At 42.5% G+C, this 20,845-nt stretch overlaps 1 protein-coding gene across 3 annotated transcripts in view; it reads left to right on the top strand.

Moving 5' to 3' along the window:
* Positions 1–20,845, top strand: part of HS1BP3 (HCLS1 binding protein 3) — a 72,336-nt gene that overhangs the window by 31,100 nt on the left and 20,391 nt on the right. The window contains exons 5-7 of one of the 3 annotated variants that reach the window (XM_068678703.1): positions 6,108–6,259; positions 6,733–6,868; positions 17,890–19,648. In XM_068678703.1, the coding sequence (XP_068534804.1) occupies positions 6,108–6,259; positions 6,733–6,868; positions 17,890–18,124 (523 nt within the window). In that variant the 3' untranslated portion in view covers positions 18,125–19,648. Of the gene's footprint in view, positions 1–6,107; positions 6,260–6,732; positions 6,869–11,742; positions 13,930–17,889; positions 19,649–20,845 lie in introns of those variants that run through there. The other 2 variants (XM_068678704.1, XM_068678705.1) reach the window with 2 other exon arrangements.

Genomic DNA, 20,845 nt, shown 5'->3' with positions numbered 1-20,845 from the left:
GATAGTGCAACGCTGCAGATCCTGGAGATGGAGCAAGAAAGTTCCTGATACTGGCCCGAAATTTGGAGAAATGGGTTGAGGACAGATGAAAAGGAGACAGGGTGATCCTGGGCAGAAATTACAAGGACTTGGCACAGGGAAAAGAGAAGGTGCACCAGGAGAGGGAAGCAGAGCAATAATCAATGCTTTTCTTCTCTTATCAATTTGAAATCGAGTCCTACCACGAACACAAATAGAGAAAAAGAGTTAGAGACATAAAAAAAGGTGGTATATGCCAAGCCCCAATGCCGATTCTTGCCTGGTCACTCTTGTAATAATCCATAGACTGCACAGCAAGACATGAGATTCTCTCACCCTCATTCCAAGACAGCAGTGAAGAGATAACCAAAAAGAAAGCCTTCTGGTTTCATCCCTCCTAGCTCAATGCATCTGAGTGCCTCAGTTAGACATAGAGATATCTCAGGCTCACTCTCTGCAGAGAAACAGATACCTGCAATGCTACAGTGAGCTCCCTGTCCGCAGAAGATGGGTGATAGTGCTTTCCTTGTCCTGGGCCTGTTTTGGAAGAAAAAGGTGGGAAGCCTCAGGACCTCGATACCTGGGTAAGGTACCATTAATAACCAGTCCTGTAGTGTCATAAAAAACCCAACAGCATGATTCTGGCAAGTCTCCAGCAGCTGAATGCTCTTTTAATTACTCACTGGCTACATCTGATTATATGCCTTTCTTTGCCTTTACCCAGCATCAGGGAGATGCTCATCAGCTCCGTGCTTCTTTGTGGTGCAGTTTCCTAACACTAGCTTTATTTTTAGCCCTCTGTAACCTCCCTGAAGTTCTAAAACGTGTTGAGTAGTTACATCGAGGGTGCGGAAAGATGTTTGGCTATCTTTTCCAAAACATGTTAGTGCATGTTATCTGGTGTTGCATATTTGAAAACATGCATCATTAACATGGGTATTAGAAAAAGAGATACTTCCCTGTCATCAGAAACCCTGAAGGTACCATTCTGCTTCTTTGCAGATAAAACCCCAAATACTAGTGAGTAGTTCTGGATTTTTTGAGACATAATTGGCTCTGTTGACAGCCACTTTATTATTGCTGTCTTGTTCTGAACCAGTGTCCTTGCTGTGGTTTCATTTGTGCATGGTTATATTTTGAAACTTGTTTTTTGGTTGTCCTTAACTTGTTTCAACAAGTCGCGCATTCTGGTTTAGTCTGCAAGATCAAATGAAAATGATAACAAAACTACACACTAAAAAGCTGTACACTGAACAGAAGTTGTCAGTCTGTGCTCTTGTTGTCTGTTTTTGAATTATATTGAAAAAGGATATCATCAGAAAGTTTAAGGACAGATTTAAAAAAATGCTTGGCTTCCTTTTTGAAGAATAGGTACTCCTGAGTGCTGTGCCCTTGGAAAGATCTCTCCACAAAAGCGGGTCCCTAGATGGGAGCTGAAGTCTTAAAAATGTAGTCCTTCAGGCTTTCCTTCCATCTGTTGCTCTGTTGGAACAATAGTCCAAGGCTAACCTAATCCAGGGGATGGAGCAGAAGAAACTTCGTCTGCAATTTAATGCTCTTCTTCCAAATGATTTCTGCTAGGACATTTACTCCATCTATTATACATTATCTTATTTTGGGATATGCCAGGGCCAGTTAAAACATTGTAAGTTACTGTGATGCCTCTGGAAAAAGAGATGACTGTGTGAGGTAAAATATCCCTGCGGCCAGCACTTGTCACGGTTGCTTAATGCTCAGCAGCCAGGCTGTGCTGAGCCGACTGGCTGAGAGTTTTTATTCTGCGTTCCTTGCCCAGAGCGGATGAGAATGACCCCTTTTGTCCTGTCTGGTGTTATCAGGCAGCTCTGGAAAATGAGCACTGTTGAATGAAAAGAAAGCGGCAGATGACATTTTGTTTTCTGCAGGAACTAGTGTATAGGATCTTTGTTTTTCAGAAACGGTTTGCAAGAAGATGTGCTAATATTGCTGCTATTTTAGCAGTCGTTCTTTTGTTCGAGCCTGAACGTAGATGTGTGGGAGCTGCGGTGCCTGTTCCTATTGCTGAGCTCTTTCCTTGTAAAATTTCATGGATTCCTAAGACGTGAGCACGTATATTCTGCGTAAGTCTTTTTTTGTGTTACTGTAACATTCCTTTCCAGGAGCATAATCTTATTCCTGTAAAAATAAATGGTCAGATTTTCAGAATAAAGAGTTTAGAAAATTTTTGTCTGCGTACTGAGATTACTCTGAATGTACAGAAGAAGTATACAGGGTAGTTAGTGCAAGTATTTATTACAACTGTTTTAACCCCGTAGTGAGTATGGGCTGGGGACTCCTGCCTGTACAGCAAACACACAGTGCTCCAGAGCTCTTTGATTTACGCTGTGTGTCACCAAGTGGTAGCTGTGAAGGTCCAGCATTTCAAAGCTCAGCGATCGCACACGGAACGTCTTAGTCATCCCTGTTGCTGTTTTTGCAGCTGACCAGAAAACTTCTGCATTATTGATGTGCCAGTGAGACAGGGAGGCTGCCAAACGAGTGACCTACATTGTGTCTGTAAACAATAACAGGAGAACCACGCTCACAAAATGGGGTAGGTTTGGACGTGGGTGTCTCCCGGGTGCAGGGTTTTGTTGGCACTTTCATGAGTGACCTGAGAACCATTTGGGAGCCAGCAACCTCAGCCTTCAAGTGCCCCAGTAACCTGACTAGCAACCAGCAGATTCATACTCCCTAATTTTAGGTCGTCTAGTTTTGGTCCGTGTCAGTTCAGAGGCTAGTCTTTATTTACATTTATTTATGAGACAGCTTGGCTCCTTTTGGTCTCAGAGCAGAAGACTGTGGTGTTTCTGGAACCACTCTTGCAGTGCTTTGCAGGAAGGCAGAGAGTTCAGCTGGGTAAGGAGGGATGGCTCCAGAAATCTCTTCAGCTGAACGAAGGACACATCAGCTTTAGGGCTGGTTTAGTTTTCATTTTTTTTTTTTTTTAATTTACTGGAGCAATGTTTCCAAGGTTCACTTATTTCAGCAATGGAGAAATAGCAGTGGCAAGGGTCATTTTATGCCAGCTGGATGCAGGTAGTTTCAAAATGTCAGATGCCAAGGTTGTGAGTATGATGAATGAGGAAGGGGCTAATGAAGAGCAGGGCTTGAGTACAGTAATACTTCAGAAGAGTAAATGTTCTTGCATTTCTGTCCTCCCAAAGACCTCTGCATCTCTGCACCGGCCTCCTGCACCCTAGCACATCATGATCATCGAATTAACTATCCTTGCATGCCTACCAGCAGGTAGTTTCACTGTCTGCTCAGGTCCCTGGTCCCCTGCTTGTGGGGATGTGGCAGGAATAGAAAGATTGGGGTTGAGCGGGCAGGCAGAGCTACCTCTGTCAGCACACGGTCTGGCCAGCTGAAGCTGATTGTGAAACCAGAACCTCAGACAGACACCGAAACTTCTCACACACCCTTTCTCATCTGTTAACCTCTGCTCGGCAGCGCACAGCCTGGGCTGGCACAGCTAAATACAGAACCGTGGGAATCCTGTTCCCCGGCTGGAGACTGACCTCAGCAGAGTCCCAGCACGGATATGTACGGAATGGCTTGGCTCTCCAGCCCTGGCTTCCTTAGAAGGGCGCTGAGGGGAAGTGACTTGAAGGCAGAAAAACAACTTCTTCGTGTTCCTACTGGTAGTAGAGCCCTGTGGGTTTGGCCCTGCGCCCTGTAAGTGCCAATGGAGTCCCCTGGCAAAATAGAAAGCAAGACAGTGTAAATGGGCTGGTTTGATGGCTAGACTAAACAGAGGATTGTTACTAAGGCCTTGCAGTTCACTGCATTTTGGGTCATGTGTTATTCTTTATGATGCTGTTTTATGGTTCTCTACCCTTTCCTTGATGTTTCCCACCATTCTGATACACTTTCCTGCAAATAGTTGAGCTCACGATTAGTAAACTTCTTGGTAACTTCACTGGGATAGAGAGCTGTTTGGAAACGCACTGGCTCATGTGTAAGTAAGTACCTGTGGCATAAGAGGCTGTCATGTATCAGGAGAGCTGTTGTAGCTCTCTGAATGGACAAGGGATCTTATCAAAGACTTTTTGGCACTTTGCAGGTTAGCAAATCATCATTTTGGCACTCTGCAAATCTGTAATTGATTTCAAAGACTACATTACAAGGCATGGATTCTGCAAATAAAGGCTCTTCCTCCCCTAGGAGATTGGATTCTTTTTATCTACTAATTCTATTTTTGATCAATTTGCCAACTCTATACGACTCGATCTCACTGTTCTTCTGCTTCCATTTTTCTGTATAATCACTCTCATTTTTTACCTTTTCTTTTGATGCCAAGGCTCATTTGAGTGATAGATTTCTTACCACAGTTAATAAAGCAATAATTTTAAGTTTGTGTAGAAATCCCCAGTGAAATCTATCTGGCTTGTAGGTGTTATTACTATAGATTTTGTAAGTTTTTTGGAAGAAAGCTCTTTTACCACTGCTTTAGTTGGAAACAGGGCCTTGGAGCCAACCTTTCAAAAGTAGCTCAGGCTCCAAAGTCACTCAAGGCATATCCATAATGAATATAAACTCAAAAAAAAAAAAAAAACACTTTTTGTGTTGTAAATAAGTCATAAATAAGTCAGCAAGCTGTCACTGACAACTACAGATATCTTCAGTATATTGAATAGGCTGTGTTAAGGCTGTACTTAAGTTCTACATGAGGCTCGCTCCTAGGCCTCTGAAGTGCGGCCTTCCCTGTTGCCAAGAGACGCAGTGGTGGTAGCAAGGTAATAAATGTCATCTGTAGCTTCTCTTTTCTTGATAATAAGCTTGTGGAAGTAACTGGACTCCACTCTTTGCATGCAGCTGTATTCAGAAGAGGATTTTGCAAGGTTCTTTAACGGAGCTGGAATGTACATGTAATCTTTTGACCCTAGTTCGTAGTTTGATGACTATGGCATGTTAAGTGCTGATAATTGGGTTTGCTCTAGGCTGAAACCTGACCTGTTCTCAGCAAAGGAGAAGATCGGATCTTTTATTGTAAGAGGCACTCAAAGGGGATACCTTAGAAATGTTAGGGCCATGTCTGCTAGGAGTAAAGATCCCTGAAATATGGCAAATTCTTGGGAATTCATGCTGTCCTAAGGCATTATATTTCAGCGTAGTTTGAATTGGACTTTTCATCTAAAGGCTTTGTCCTGTTCTCAAAATTTTCTTTATCTATGCAGTCTTGTTGCCTTATAACTCATGCTGCCCTACTGTGAAAGCTGCCTTGTAGCTTCAGCTAGTGGAATATAACTCTTCGATAAGAGCATAAGACACATGCTTTTCACTCTTGTCCTATGGAGATGTGTCTTCCCATTGAGTAGAGAAGAAGATTAAAAGTAAACTTTGTCTCACTGACAAACTTACAGAAGACTAAATTTAGAGGAAGTTAATGCTACCCTTGCTTTGAGAAGATAGTGATGTTTGTAAATTCTGCAAATAGCAGTCTGTCCAAAAAAAGTGTCCTCCAAACACTGCTTGCTTCAGCTTAAAGGTAAGGTGCACTCTCTGTCATCTCTTCTCTGAGGAGGATGAGGGTGTTCTGATAAAGTAACTAACACTGCTATGAAAGGAGCATGCAGCAATCGAAAACAGCTGTGATCACTGGCTAAGTAATGGAGCCAAAGTGACTTTTAAAAACCTGTCCAAAGGGAACAGTGCAGTGTCCAACCTGCACTTTATTTCTCAAGCCCTCCCCATTCTGTCTGACTTTAACAGCATTGCTGGAGCTGCTGGTCTTGCTTGTTTTATGCTTTCTGTGTGGTAAAATTGCTTCAGACAAATGTGATTGGGTGGCAGTTTTCACAGTATATCATTGTTAGCCCTGATCTTTGTGTTTCAGTTGTTTTCCTTGACAGTACTCACGAACTTACGAACTCAGTTAGAGTATGTCAGGCCAATAATCCATCCAGCTCAATATCCCGTTTCTGCCAGTGACTAACAGATGAGTATGTACCTTTCTCTAATACTTTCCCAGCCTCCATCTATTTTCAGCATATGGAACTTTCTTAGACATAAATCTTTCTTGTTAAATGAAGAATTGCAGCTGATTTTCTTGTCTCTTATGTTTTTAGAACTAAAAAAACAAAGAAGGCATCTGCTCCTCCAGCCAAGGAAGAGAAGCACAAATTAACCATTTTTGAAGAAGAAGTAGATCCAGATGAAGGACTGTTTGGACCAGAAAAAGATTTCTCATCAATTGGTTCCAGGAAGAAGATGAAAGAGAGTAATTATCTATATTTGTATATACACAGTTTGTTTTATCTAAAGCATATGTATAATTGAGCATTTAAAATATAGTGATACAGAGTGTACAGGTTAGATGGGAATGTTAAGGCACATCTTCAGCTGGGGCAGAATCATTTAGACAATAAATATGACCTGTAGTTGCCCTAGCTGTTGACTATTGACGTTTTGGGTTTGGGTATGTGAATCGTTGGGAGCTGGCTATCCCACACACACTCATGGCACTGGCAAGAGTAATGTGACCTATTTTGGGGTGCAAGAAGAAAAGCAGATATTCCAAGTCCTGAGAGCACAGCATATTACTGATGTGTTTCCTGGTACTTGGTGAATTGGAAATCCTTGTATAAAAGGAATTGTCTACCTGATCTTTTTTTCAGCCTCATACACAGATTCCCTAGGTATTGTTTTGTGTCGTACGATTTAACTACAGCTTTTACTGTTTTCCCTTTCTAGATCTGAAATTATTTGAAGATCCAGACCTTGGTGGAGTGGTAAGATTGGGTGACTCACTACTGCTGCCAGCTGCCTGTGAGAATAAGGAACATGCGCTGAACATAAGTCCTGAGGAGGACACCGAGGAACTGCTGAGGTACTCATCTCAAATCTGTCCTGCAATATGAAAGCCACCTGAGGGGGGAGTTAATTAGACCTCAGAAGAGGTCAAATCTTGGAAACCAAAAACATTATAAAAGAAATCAGGAAGACCCTTTGAAAAAAGTAGGGTGCAAGGTATTATTATGCAACTCCAAAGGAAGGGTCTTGAAGGCCCAGGGCATGCCATCTAGTTTCCATTCTCTAACATGACATTTCTGCTTTTCATAGAGGGTAAAAACTGACCTCCAGTATGAAAAATGAGAAACCAAGGCAGGGATACCCAGAAACAAGGAGGAATTCAGCTTTAGTGATCTGAAATCAGTGACTCCTCTCTTGCCCCAAGAGGAATGATTTTCTGCTGGTGGCTTACAGACCTCCATGCCCACTTCTAGGAAGAATCCTATGCACAACACAACAGCTGTAAAGGACTCTTAAAATCTCTGTCACACTGTATTTAATTTTTAATCTAGTGGACCAGGGGGCTGTAGCTCATAGTTACAGGAAGGAATAATGTACTTGCTCTTACACCCCTTGTTAGTGTAGTGGTGAAACATATTACATCATGTTTTATTCCTGACATTGCTCTCACAAAGCTAGTTTGCCTGCACATTGGTGTAGGCAATCCTTCAAGACATCAAGCAGGGCACTAATGCTCAGGAAGACCAGCACCACCAGGGAATCTTTGCTACAATAAAGAGTCAAATTTACACCTTCTGGTTCTCATACTGGCATCTGAATGACGAGGCTAACCTATTTCAAGCACCAGTGCTTGCCAGCTAAGTCCTGTTAGGATGTATGATTTCAACAGCAGGTACTAAACCCAAGGGAGAGAATCAGAGGGTGGCATCCTCTCCTGAAGCAGATAGTTTTGCAGCTATTACTTTTTCCCCATGTAAAAGTGCTACCTATCTCAGCAGTAATAACTGGCTTAATTTAAACTGAGGTTAAATTGGGCTGGTGCCATCTCACATTACATCCTGACAGCCCACCTGATGTTTATAAAAGCTGATGGGGCAGAACATGACCTGATTTAGTGTTACAGTACACTGGGAGCAAACATGTATGTGCTTGCAGTATTTTCATGTCTGCTTTCTCCTTTGCTCGCCATCTCAGAATGCACTGTTTGATTCAGATCATTCGTATGGCTGGAAGTGCCTGTTTTAATGCAGTCCTTGTATTATTATTCACTAGTGGAGAGTGTTTCTCCAACTGTCTTGTTAATGTCCTTTGAATTACACATTTTCTCTTCCTCTGTGGTGGAGAAAGGTCTCTGAAGTCTGCTCTGAGACCAATAGACTATAGTTTTAGATCAGTTTGGAGTCATCATCGTTAGCAGCACACCCAGATGGTAATGGACATAGTGGGAAAAGATTCAATTTCTTTTAAATTCAACTAGTTTTAATTTATTCTTGAATTGTCCTAATGCTTTCAGTAGTTGGCAAGTCAAGATCCAGTTGGAAATGAATGCGCGTACTGAAGCAGAAAATTGTGCCAGCGATCTCATGGGAAAGTTACTACAGAAATCCAGAGGCAATTCCTGGCTGTGCCAGAGGCACAGGCAAATAGGTCAGGATCTGTTGGTCTCTTTAGGTGCCTAACACCTTCTGAAATCCCTCTGATAAGCCTAGCTCACAGAGTTATCTGCACATCATAGAGAGCTGGTGGACTGAATAGCAACATGATTGGATGCAAAGGAAAGGCTGTTGAAGGGGAGGAATAGGAGAGAGAGTGATGTTTTAACCTAGTAGAACACTTCACCTTACCTATATTCATAACAGTCACCTCAAGTAACTGCAGCTGAACTTTCCCAAGTGGTTATACACAATGCAGTTTGTCTTCTGTTCAGATGGATGCCTTAGCAGAACTATCAGGTCTCATAAATGTAAAGGCAATATTTGAATCATCTATTACCTTCCCTCCACACTGGTGTTAAATGTTCTCGCAGGGCAGTGCCACAGTCTTCTGCAGGCAGTGACCCTCTGTGGTGAGATGATATGCTCAAAGTGAGCAGAACTGTGCGCTCTCACTGCTATGGAAGCTTCAGCAGATCTTTAGGCCTAAGAGTAAATTTTGCCTATGCCCTGCAGATGTCACAATCCCTCTCCTATCTGAAAGGGGACTAAAGAAATCTCCCCAACTCTCAGATCAAAGTGGGAGCTGTGAAAACCCACTCCTTTAGTGGACTACAGCCAGGTAAGCTGCTCAAGGAAAATTAGCAAAGGTCTTGGTTTCCTGAACATAAACAGTTATATGTACCACACAGAAAATTTGTCTGCAGACATTTTGTCCAGACTTAAGATCAGCCCGAGGTATTATGCACTGGCAAGTCTGTGATAGGTCCAGAAATCTTAAACATGTTCACTTTGCATAGATGAATTAGCTGCATAATGCAGATGTGGTAGCTCTTGACTTATGTAGAGTACATCTGTATGTACCACATGGTCTAATCATGTGGATGTGGTAGATCTGAGAAGTGTTTGCCTGACTGGTCAACTGTTCAGCTGAACACAAGCTGGCAGCGTGCCCAGGTGGCCAAGAAGGCCAATGCCATCCTGGTTTCTAACAGGAATAGTGTAGCCAGCAGGACCAGGGAGGTGATCATCCCCCTGCACTCTGCTCTGGTGAGGCCGCACCTCAAGTGCTGTGTTCAGCTTTGGGCCCCTCAGTACAAGAAGGACATCGAGGCCCTGGAGCATGTCCAGAGCAGGGCTACGAAGCTGGTGAAGGGCCTGGAGCACAAGTCCTGTGAGGAGCGGCTGAAGGCACTGGGGGTGTTTAGTCTGGAGAAGAGGAGGCTCAGGGCAGACCTCATTGCTCTCTACAGCTACCTGAAAGGAAGGTGTGGGGAGCTGGGGGTTGGCTTCTTCTCACTGCTAACTATTGATAGGACTAGAGGAAATGGCCTCAAATTGCACCAGGGGAGGTTCAGGTTGGAAATGAGACATTTCTTCTCACAAAGAGCAGTCAGGCCTTGGGACGGGTTGCCCAGGGAGGTGGTGGAGCCACCATCCCTGGGGGTGTTCAAGGAAAGGTTGGACGTGGTACTTAGGGACATGGTTTAGTGGGTGACATTGGTGGTAGGGGGATGGTTGGACCTGATGATCTTGGAGGTGTTTTCCAACTTTAATGATTCTATGATACTGGAAAATGCACTTTCCAGTGAACCACAGGTAGAGATAGGAGAGCACTGCATGAAGCAGAAAAGGGCAGAACCTTCTCCTTGCAAAGCAGAGATGGGAAAACGATGATGTTCAGAGCAGAACATGGGAGCAATCTAGTCCTTTTTAATCAGAACACAGGAGCAATCACGTCCTTTGTGACCTGTGTGGTAGCTGAGCAGTTGCAGCAGTAGCAGTCCTCCAGCACTGTCAGCACAGCAGTGACTTGTAACTCTCGAGGAGACAAAATGAGTCTGCAAAACGTGCGTGGGTTCTGCATGTCATAACATAACGAAGAAAAAAGTATGACAAATGTGCTCATTGCAAATGGAAGACTATGGTCTCTCTGGATACCTGCTCAAATAAAATGGGAATTAGTATTTTAAGTAGAAACACTCATTTTAACAAGTGTTGAACTTTAAGAAAGACCAAATACATCATACATGTAATGAAAGGTTTCTTTTTATGGCAAAAATGTCCACTTCCATTCAAATATCTGCCCTCTTCCTGTCCATTACCAGCCTCTAGCAGTTCCTTCTTGACCTACCGACAAATATCAAGTGATGGTGATGGAGAAACTAGGTGAGCTACCTCACTCACTGTAGAAGCAGCCACTCTTTCCTACCCCTGGGTCTGCCATACTACTTTAGTGAGGTACATGCACTTACATGTCCCTCTGGAACGTGTGGAAGAAAGATACATTTCTGTGGTAGGAAACAGCAAGGTCAAGTCTCAATGTATTGCCTTCAGGAAAAAAAAAGAGCATGTCACACTCCTCCTTCAAAAAATGTGCTTTGTGAAAGAGACAAGAGGTAACCAAGTCTTTTTGGCTCATCACTTCCATACAGGGATACAAAGAAACCCAGGCACCTCCAAGAAGTCAGGTCTGATTGCTTTCAGCTCTTCCACAAGGTAGCCCATGGCAGTGAAATCCAGCAATAACTTACCAACCCTTTCTTAGATTGCCCTTGGAAAAGGATTTAGGACTAGGCTTCTGTTTTCTCCTCTCAATTTCCTTGGCCGTGTCACACCATAATGATTCCTTCTGGATGCATTCAGCCTTTTACCAACATTCTCAAAGCTCTTCCTCAGGTCTGATTTCCATTTAATCTAGTGATAGAAGTCAACTGCTGCCGAAATCAGTATCCTGCAAACTCTCACATCATGGATTCTCATGCCATCTTATTTTCCCATCTCTGTCTACCCAGTGGCCACAGATGTGCAAATTAAGTTTTCATGCAGCAGCACTGCAGTCAACCTCTTCTGCCTCATTAATCTAAATCACGCCTGCCTGGTGTGATGGATCAGGCAGGTTTTTGTGGAAAACCAATGCTAGAATTGATCCTGTGAACGTTGCAGCAGCTCTGTGGCCAGAATTACATAAATTACCACACATCCCAGCCTGAAATAATTATCACAGTTGTCTGAGCAGCCTTTTAGGACAGATTTAATTAGCCTCACCTTTGATAATGAATAGGGAGTCAAGATAGAAGGAAGCAGCTGTCAGCATAAGATTTGTCTTTTTTTCCAGTGCTGAGAAGAGTGTCAGCAGTTCTGCTGCAGTGTGGTGGTACACCTGGCATTTTCTTACTTAGGCTTACACTGACCTGTGCTGCTGGTGTTGAAAGGAGCAGTCCAGCTCTTACTTTTGTGCTACAGCATCCTCATCCTTTCCTTGCCCATTAAAGATGATTTTTGTCTGTATTTACAGGCTGTTCTGTATTTACAGCTACGAGCTGTGCCGTCAGGGATACAAGTGATGACCCTTACAGCAGCACGATGTTGTTAGAGGATGAAGCTGTTTATGAAACCGCATCCTAACAATGGCCATTTCCAACCACCGCTCAGTCTGCATAGCTTCCTGAGCAGGTTTTTCAGCTTCAGGTTTGCCAAGAAACTGCTGCCAACCTTGAAGTGAAAAAAGTGTGTGTGCTCTTCATCCAGCAGGCCACTGGTGGCAGCTGAATTCAAAGAGCAACACAGACCTTAAGGCTAGCCAGAAGTCAGATGGGACACCACCTCCAGCACCGTATGATGAGAAATATTTTTTCCCTGTCCAAAGGATATGAGAGCAGAGTATGAGAAGAGCTTTGAGAGGCTCTAGAGGGTTTACATCTAGATCTTTTGGACAGAGGGTTGTTTGGGTGGTGGACAGGTGGTAGAGGATGTTGCAACAAGTGAGTCAGAAATTTCTGACCACTCCAGGGCAGTTTCCATGGCTTGTTGTGACCTGACAGTGGGGAAAGAAACATGATATGGCAGCAGTAGCTTTCAGTAAACAAATAAATAACTTTTTTTTTTTTCTTTTAATTTTTGATGGGTTTTCTTTGCTGCCCAACAGCATTTTCCATGATGGTTTTCAAACACTTATTTTGTTGATTTCATTTTTCCTGTGATGTGTAATGATGCTACTTACAAATAGTGGAAGAGCTACAAAGTAAATGTGGCCAACACAACAAAAAAGGTGGAAAACATTAATTCTTGCTCCACTCTTGGTTACATGTATGGGTTGTATGGAATAAAGGGTGATCTAGATTTGTAGTCTCTCTTATTCTAAATCCTTTTGCTAGCCTTGAGAATCACCAGATTTCAAACATCTTGCCCCAGGGCACTTGATTTTTCGACAGCCATCTTCATCCAGCGGGACAAAAACTGCCTGCTCTCCCCTGCCTAAATTATGCCATTGCCTGATGATAAGGGAACTTTCTAGTGAAGCAACAGAGAAGTTCGAACTTCTTTAGGATGCGAAAAAAATGGAACCAGCTCTCTGGTTCAAATTGTGAAAACTGATTTGTCTCCTTTCCCGGGTGAGTGACCAAACCAGTAGGCTGTTAGCTCAGAGGGCTTCTTGTGGGCATACAGGTGTAAGACTTATGAGGACTAATGAGCCCATTTTCTGGCCTTAGGCCAAGCAGCACCATCAGGCTACATCATGTTATTAGGCTCACTGGCTCTGGAACTGTGTGCGGCTGCTGCTGGGAATGGTCCCTGTCCTATGCCAGCTCCTGAGTTGTGCCTCAGAGCTTTTTGGATGAGGGGTAATCTAACACAAACACAGACCAATCCTGTGCAGAATCTCACGTTCCAGTGTCTTGACATGTTTCCTGGCACTGTTTAAACCAGCATGAATTTACCTGGAGTGGATTGCAGGGGAAAAGCAGGAGTAAACGGGGAGATACCTCCTACACCATCCCTGTAACTTCCATCAGCTCTGTTAGACGTCACACTCTCTCTATTGACCATACCACAAGTGCTGGGCAGCAAAGGCTTTTCCCAAGTCATATATGTGGTATTACACCTCTACCCAACACTTCGCTGAGATATCTGTTGTACTTCAAATTAACACCAGCCAAAATAAAGAATGATAACAAGGTACAGAAAGACAAAAGTCTGTTCCGCAAGAACTGCTGTGTCTTGCATAACCTGGCTTCAAGTATGATACTTTTGGATACTTAGCAAATTAGGGCAACCTTTGTCTCTTGCTTTCATTACTGATTCTCCTCATTAGAGCATTCCCAGGCAGAGGAGGTCACTGTTCCCATCATGCTAGGTGCTATACACACAGATTCTCGTTCTCATCCCCCCAGTTCTGTCCAGATAGATGGGACAAAAGTCAGAGAAGTGACATCTAAAATGCTGATGTTCTGATGGCAGCCGTGTCTTTGCCTCTGTCAGAAATCTTTCACCCTCTGGAAGTCTACATGTTAGCTGTCATATCACAGGGCTTTGTGACAGCCTTTCTGTAATAAGGGCTTTGATTGCATTCTCTCTGAAAACAAGGTGATTTTCCATCGATACTGAATGTTCGTGAATCAGCACAACAGTATGGCAGGAATTTTAAACAATGTAGTGCTGCTTTTCCATTAAAAAAAAAAAAAAAAGACTAATTAGGGAAAGATTAATTACATGGATTCTGTGCCTGATTGTCTTTAACAAGAAGGGCGATGGGGGTGGGAAGGTTCTTCCTTTAATCTCCTTGTTAGGAACAACAGAATAGTTACTTGATTTTTTTCTTCTTCCACCTCCTCTCCTGGAGTTAAATATGGTTGCTAGTTACGCACTGTAACAATTCATTTGCTTCTCAAGAAATAGAAGTCCTTGTTCCTAGCTCGGCCTGAGGCATTGTGCATTTTACCTCTTTAGTTTTCCAAAGCCAATTGTGTCTCACATGATCAAACAGCAGTGGATCAAACACTGCAGCACGAAAAGCAGGTTTTGAGACAAAGACCACATTATCTGCTGTGTCTTCTGTAAAAGACTTCTCTCTGACCAAGGTCTTTGAAAAATCCAGGACAAAAAGGGAGCTTTACTGGTCAGTTTCCGCACTTTGAAAAATCAGATCTGCAGAACTGTTGGTCTAAAAGCACATTGCCAACAACAACATCAAAAACAACATAAAAACAACTACTGCACTGCATCTTTTGGAGTTATTTTATGACTGTGGTTTTGTTGCTGTGGTTAGCAGAGAAATGAATGTAGAGCCACAAAGGAGTAGATAATTCAGGAAGCTGTGACGTCTGATGAGGTTAATGAGCTGTGTTTACTTCTGGCCCTGCTTGGCAGATCAGCGACCCTTCTCAAGCACTGCACCTAGTTCAAAATCATGCTCGCTCCGTATGATCTGTATGTATACATACGCATTGTTCGTCTAGATATTACGGTTTCTGTTATTTATGACCAAATCTTTATGACATGGACACTGATTCATTCAGTGTTTGTTTATGCCAAGTAGGAAGGCATCAGATCAGCTTCAGAAATACCAGCCCTAACATGCTTTGTTTATTACACAGCAAAGAGAACATGAACATGTCTTGGCAATGTAATCACAGGTGTGATATCTCTTGGATATCACAGTTTGCAGCAAACAGAAATGCCTGGGCTTAAATGAAATTAATTTCTTCTCTGTAGATGAGGAATTCAGAAGGAATCAATACGCTGACAAGGTGTTTTGTAAGTTAGGTGGGATATGACACCCACAGGGAATCACGGAAACCAAGAGACATCATAAATCTTATTATCAAATTAAAAGAGAATATAATCTCCAGAATTACCCGGGGGATGAAATTTGAGATAACAGCAGGAGCTGTGTGCTGGAATACAGAGTCCATCACGTAGAGCTCAAGGTGCAGAGCTTTGAGACAGTGTACCTGCTCTGTCCATCATAGATTAGTGTTCAAGCAGCTGATCTTACAAGATTGGCCTTGATTTAAACTGACCCTCTTTTGGTTTCCTTTGAGAGTTACAAAAAGATCTGGCTGGCATTGCCTTAAAGGATCCTGACCATATGGCAAGAAATTCAGGCTTCTCCTTGTTCACATTACAGCCAATTCGCAGTGAGTGCAGTGCGTCTCAGCTCAGGCAGTCCTTAAGTTCTTCACGGCTTTTAATAAGGTCAAACATAAAAAAGAAACCTTTGAGGTCTTGCAGTTTTTCTTAATAATAGCAGAACCCTTTGCTGAGAATCCTGGAGCTCTTTAAGTATCTGTGCTTTTAGCATTCAAATAATATTCTCTAGGGCTGGAGTAATAAAGTGGATTGGATATATTTATTCTTCTGCTGTTGATCATGTCCCCCATGGTCCTGGCTCCAAGACATCCTTACTTTCTGACAGTGAGGAAGATGTGAATTACGAAAGATAAATGAGTAGAAGGACCAAAAAATGCCTGACTTGAAATGAGATGAGGCTCCTTCATGCTCCAGAAACAGACTCTAAAGGCACCTTCCTTATACTCCCTGCATGGCATCCTGTTCCAGTGAGTGGACCTGCAGGAGAACTGCTCCAACAAATCCCTTCCAGTGACCAGGGTCTCAGATGAGAGGGCCTTCAGAGAATCCTCCCAGAGATAAAGAGTCGTTCTCCATTGCAGGGTCACTTCTCCATTTACTGCTTGCCGTTTGCCACTGGGTGGTTATGAGTGCTGTGACCAACAGCAAACATCCAACCCATCCTCCTAGCTGGAAGGGCTGTGCCACCTCCTGAGGCAGTGCTCTAGCAGAGACACAGGGAAAGGAGAATCATAGAATCACGGAATCCTTAAGGTTGGAAAAGACCTCTTGGTTCCAACCATCCCCCTACCACCAATGTCACCCAACCATGTCCCCAAGCACCATGTCCAACCTTTCCTTGAACACCCCCAGGGACGGTGACTCCACCACCTCCCTGGGCAACCCAATGCCTGACTGCTCTTTCTGAGCAGAAATGTCTCCTCATTTCCAACTTAAACCTCCTCTGAAGCAACCTGAGGCCATTCCTGCTGCACATGTGCAGCCATTTCCCTTCTTGTTTCAGATTCGCTTGACCAAACTTTCTCATCCTCACAAGTCCTCTAAGAGTGAACTTAGTAAAACTGCTTGAAGGGGACTTGAGCGCAGAAGAAAATTCTAGTCCCTTTGCAATAACTCCTGCACCTTAATTTTATCTCATAGTTCATGTGTAGCTTCCCTGGCAGGCTACCCTTCAGCTGAGGCAGAGGGAGTTCTATTGCTGGCAGTGTTACAGCATTTTAATGGGCTGATTCTGTGATACTGAAGTTTGTTAAAAACAGTTCTTATATCAGAGCTTGTAATCAGTTAAACAGTAAAATCTGTTCACTGCTTCAGACACCATGGTCACAGCGCAAGTGTATCCCACTAGAGCTGGGGTCTGGCAAGGAGATAGTCACAAATTATGAACCTTGATCTTTGGCTCCTGGTCCTCCATGTAAGAGCTTTTGCTTGCACATCTTGCGATTAACCTTTCTTGATTTTTTGTGTGCTGCAATTAGGGGTGGAGCCTTTTGCAAGTCTTGTATTTTGTAAGCGTATGTGAAGTTAGCATTGTATCAGGGGGTCACTTTTGTAGCTGGTCATTGCAGAGCTGATGAGCTGCATGCATTGCTGGTTGGGTTTCGAATACTTAATGATGGTTGATCAATGAAGCCTTGGGAAATTAACAATTCCTTATGGTATTTTTTGACCACCGTGCTCAGAGGATGAAGACAAGAAGCTGTTTTAATTCAGAGGAAAAAATACTGTGGCCTATAAAGACTTCTCCAGCTACATTAATTTTTACTCTGCCATTTCTGCTATGTCTTTTAGAGATGTGATGGGTCACAACTTTCTTTTTCCTTTATGTGTCCACTTTCCAAAGGCAGCGACCTCTTGGAGTCATAAGACTATCTGTTACAAAGGTTCTCTCAAAATCTTTGTAGCTTCAATGGGAGCAGAACTGGGCATGCACAACACGTTGTGTCTTTTGGTAAGGTCAAACAGTCCAGGTAGAAAACATTCTCAACTGTTCCAACCGTTTTGCTTATTTCACTAGGAAATTGTGAAAAATGGTCACCAAAAAAAAAAAAAAATTCTTTTATAGATTCATAGATTGCAAAACTGTCTCAGTTTCTTGGAAGCAAATGTGAATATAATGTTTTTAAAGTAATATTTTCCAGTTTGTCATGACAGAGCATGTCTGCCTTGGGGAATGAAGTTAAGGGAGAAACAGAGCTGAATGAGAAAAGATTTACCATCCCGTGAAAATGTCTGAGCCGTTGGAGAAGGAAACCATCCAGCTGCAAATTAAAAGCAATTTTTTTCCCTAAACTAAAATCACGATTTTTTTTTCAAAACTGAAAACTGTTTTTAATTTAGGCACTTGAAAGCTGTAAAATGAAATAGCTTATGTGGTGAATTGAAAAAAATCATAAAGAGACAGTTTGTTTTCTGGTAACACTTAAATTTTTTGAAAAACTCTTCCTGAAAGAGAATTTCCTCCCAGAAAGTTTTATTTTGCAAAACTGCATTTTCTTAGCAAACAAAAAGCAGTTCAGAAATTCCCAAGCTGTATCACTGAGGAGTTTATGATATTTTCTTTTCATTCCAGGGTTGAAGATGATTTAGAAAAACTCTTGAAAGTAACCTCCAAACCGAAACCTAAGGTGCCATCAAAACCACCGTTGCCTAAGAAACCAGCTGTTCTCCCCAGGAACACTAACACTAACACATCTCCACTGGCAAAGCCAAAGGAAGACAGAATTCAAACAATGAATGAAGTGGACATTCTCCAGTATATCCAGGAAAATGAATCTCTCAGCAACCAAGATACAAGTCTTTTTTGAACATAGGCATTTTTAAAATGCAATCACACCTTCTTGGCCCAAACTCCCTGTGAGCTCAAGTGACGATAGCAAGAATTGGCCAGATCTCTTTACTGTCATGGTGCTCGTTTGTATGCCATGATACAGGGGGCAGCATGTTTGACTAGCACAGGCACAATATGATGTTTTTAAAACAGTGTAGTTATGGTATATAGTTGCCTTATCTTTTCAGGGCCTTACAGGAATATGGACAAAGACATAGCACTACAGATTATGTCTACTAATATTTTAGTTTCAGAATACTAAAGTTTGGGCCAGTTTTGACCTGACTGTAAATGACAAGCGTGTTGCTCACATGGCGGGTATGAATAGCGTCCAACAAATGGTCTGAAGCAGGACAGGATGCTTTTCCTGTCATTTTAAACAATGCATTTCAGCTTACTGGAAAGGTGATTTTCATTTCGTTCTGTGAACTTTTATAGCAGCCTTTTCCTATCTGTCTGTTATTGCAGTAATTTATAAACAGTGACTGTTAAGTATAGGTAACAGTTCTGTAGTTCAGAGAAATACTGAAATCACAGCTAAGCCTGACTGTTTTGCTGGCTTTGTTGCACAAATGCTGATTTGTAGGAGAACTTGTAGGCCTGCAAACACTAGACGCTGTGTGTCTCTGGCCCCTGGGGGAGATAGCAAATGACTGAAGATGGCTCAGAGTACAGCTCCAGACATACACAGAAGTTTAAGTGTGTAAGAGGTTTGGATGCTGTAGGACTCTTGTGAACATACACAAGATACAAAAGGGCTATTTTTTTTCCAGGCAAGTCTTCCTAGACTTCTGCTGCAGTTAGTGAGAGAAAAAGATTTCTGCAGAAATTGAGTCAGTGCAGGTGTCCTAATGGATGAACTCTTAATCGCTCTCTGGAGTCAGTCTCTCTCATTTTCTTCCCTTCTTCCATAAATTAAAGAAGGATCCATGGCGATTAATCCCACTACATTAAAATGAGCTTTTACATAAACAATGGTCTATAGTAAGCCATATAACAAGGGAGGGCAAATTTGGGATTATCCAAAGGAAAAACATAGGAAGAAAATTTAGTAGAGAAAATGTAATATGCAGAAAAATGAGAACAATGAACAGGCATCCCAGACTACCCTCCCTTCTTCCCAACTCAGGCACTGTGGTTAAACACGCTGAATTTACATCTAATGCAGGTTGATATCTGCTGTCATGTGGAAAGAGATTCCTCTGCTCATATATATACGTGTGTTATATCCAAATGTGAAGACAAGCTCCCTAGAGGGAAAATATTAATATATTTAAGCCATATCACTACCCTCAAATTTACCTTTCTAATATAGAGCAATATGAATAGAAAGCCTTATATGTATATATTTTATTAATGAAATTATCTCTATTAGTATTTCTTTTTAAGCCAATGGAAAATATGATAATGGTATTTTGGTTTGGTGGGACGAGTAAAATATAATCATTGGCACTCTATGTAAAATATGTTTCAGGACAATAAAAATGTTTGCTAACCTGCAGGTGTTATTGTTGTTATTGTTCTCTAGGTTGTACAATAGCAGCAGATGGGAGTTAAAGGATGGAGTCCATGTTGTTAAAGTGCAAGCTCAGCTAAAGCCCCACGTTAATGAGTAAGAAACCATGAATGTAACTGCGCTCCTTTGAGAGATTTCCTTTGAGAGCAGCTAAAGGTAAAACTATATATGGGCAAAGGAAGTACCTGATTGTCTGTTCTCACAGTGTCCTGGCGCAATTAGGAAGCTTGTTTATCCCATCCTGCAGAAGGCACTGAGGAAAAAATAAATGACTTCCCAGAGACCTTGCAGAGAACAGCAGATGAGAGCTGAACTGTTGAGCCTTCCTGCTGTACTACCTGATGTCATGAACTTATATTCATGAACTATATGTTGTATATTTAACTGAGGGCTGTGGAATGCTGATCTCTACTGCATGCAGCACTGCTCAGACAGCTGCTTGTATGTCTGTGGTTTTGGCTTACAGCCTGGCACATGGCCTGGACACCACTAAAACTACCACATTAAGGGTCATGGATTTAACGACCAGCAGACTGAGTGAAGATCTTTACCCTTAGTACACAACACTGGAAAACTCTTAAGATTTCTTGAAGTAAATTAGCAAAACAATAGAGGATCAGAGCTGGCAGGGGCTGTGAAGACGAGTTTGTCCACCTCCTTGCCCTAAGCAGGAGCATCTGGCCTGTGTCCTGCTGCTGGCTGTTCTTGCTGTCCAGGACAAGGTGTTCTTGGTGCAAGAGCTGGCAGATGCCAGAGCAGGATGTGGTGGCTGAACACAGGATGGAGAGATACCATATTATTGGGCACCATATTATTCTCTTGGTGGCAGTAATTGTGCTCAGATGTTATCTCTCATAGGCGTTTTTCTAACCTGCCTTTAATAGTTTGTCTGGACAGCAGTGCTAGAGATGTCACTCCATGGGAGTGAAAGGTTTTCTTACTGTCTGACATAACTGTTCCTAATTGCTACTTAATCTCGTAACTTCTAACTCTCTTCAGCACAGAAAGAGAACAAAATATATGCTTCTCAGCCTCATTTCTAGACTGAGAACTCTGCCCTCTGAGGGAGGCAGCAAGACAGGTCAGGACATCACTATGGCACCAGCTTCTCACGACTTGGTGTGTCCCAGCTGAATGCTGCCATCTCACATCGGATTTCTCCCCTTTTTAGAACTGCTACAT

Source organism: Anas acuta, chromosome 3 (genome assembly GCF_963932015.1).
Source record: "Anas acuta chromosome 3, bAnaAcu1.1, whole genome shotgun sequence".
Classification (NCBI taxonomy): domain Eukaryota; kingdom Metazoa; phylum Chordata; class Aves; order Anseriformes; family Anatidae; genus Anas; species Anas acuta.
This window is presented reverse-complemented; position numbering and strand designations above follow the sequence as displayed.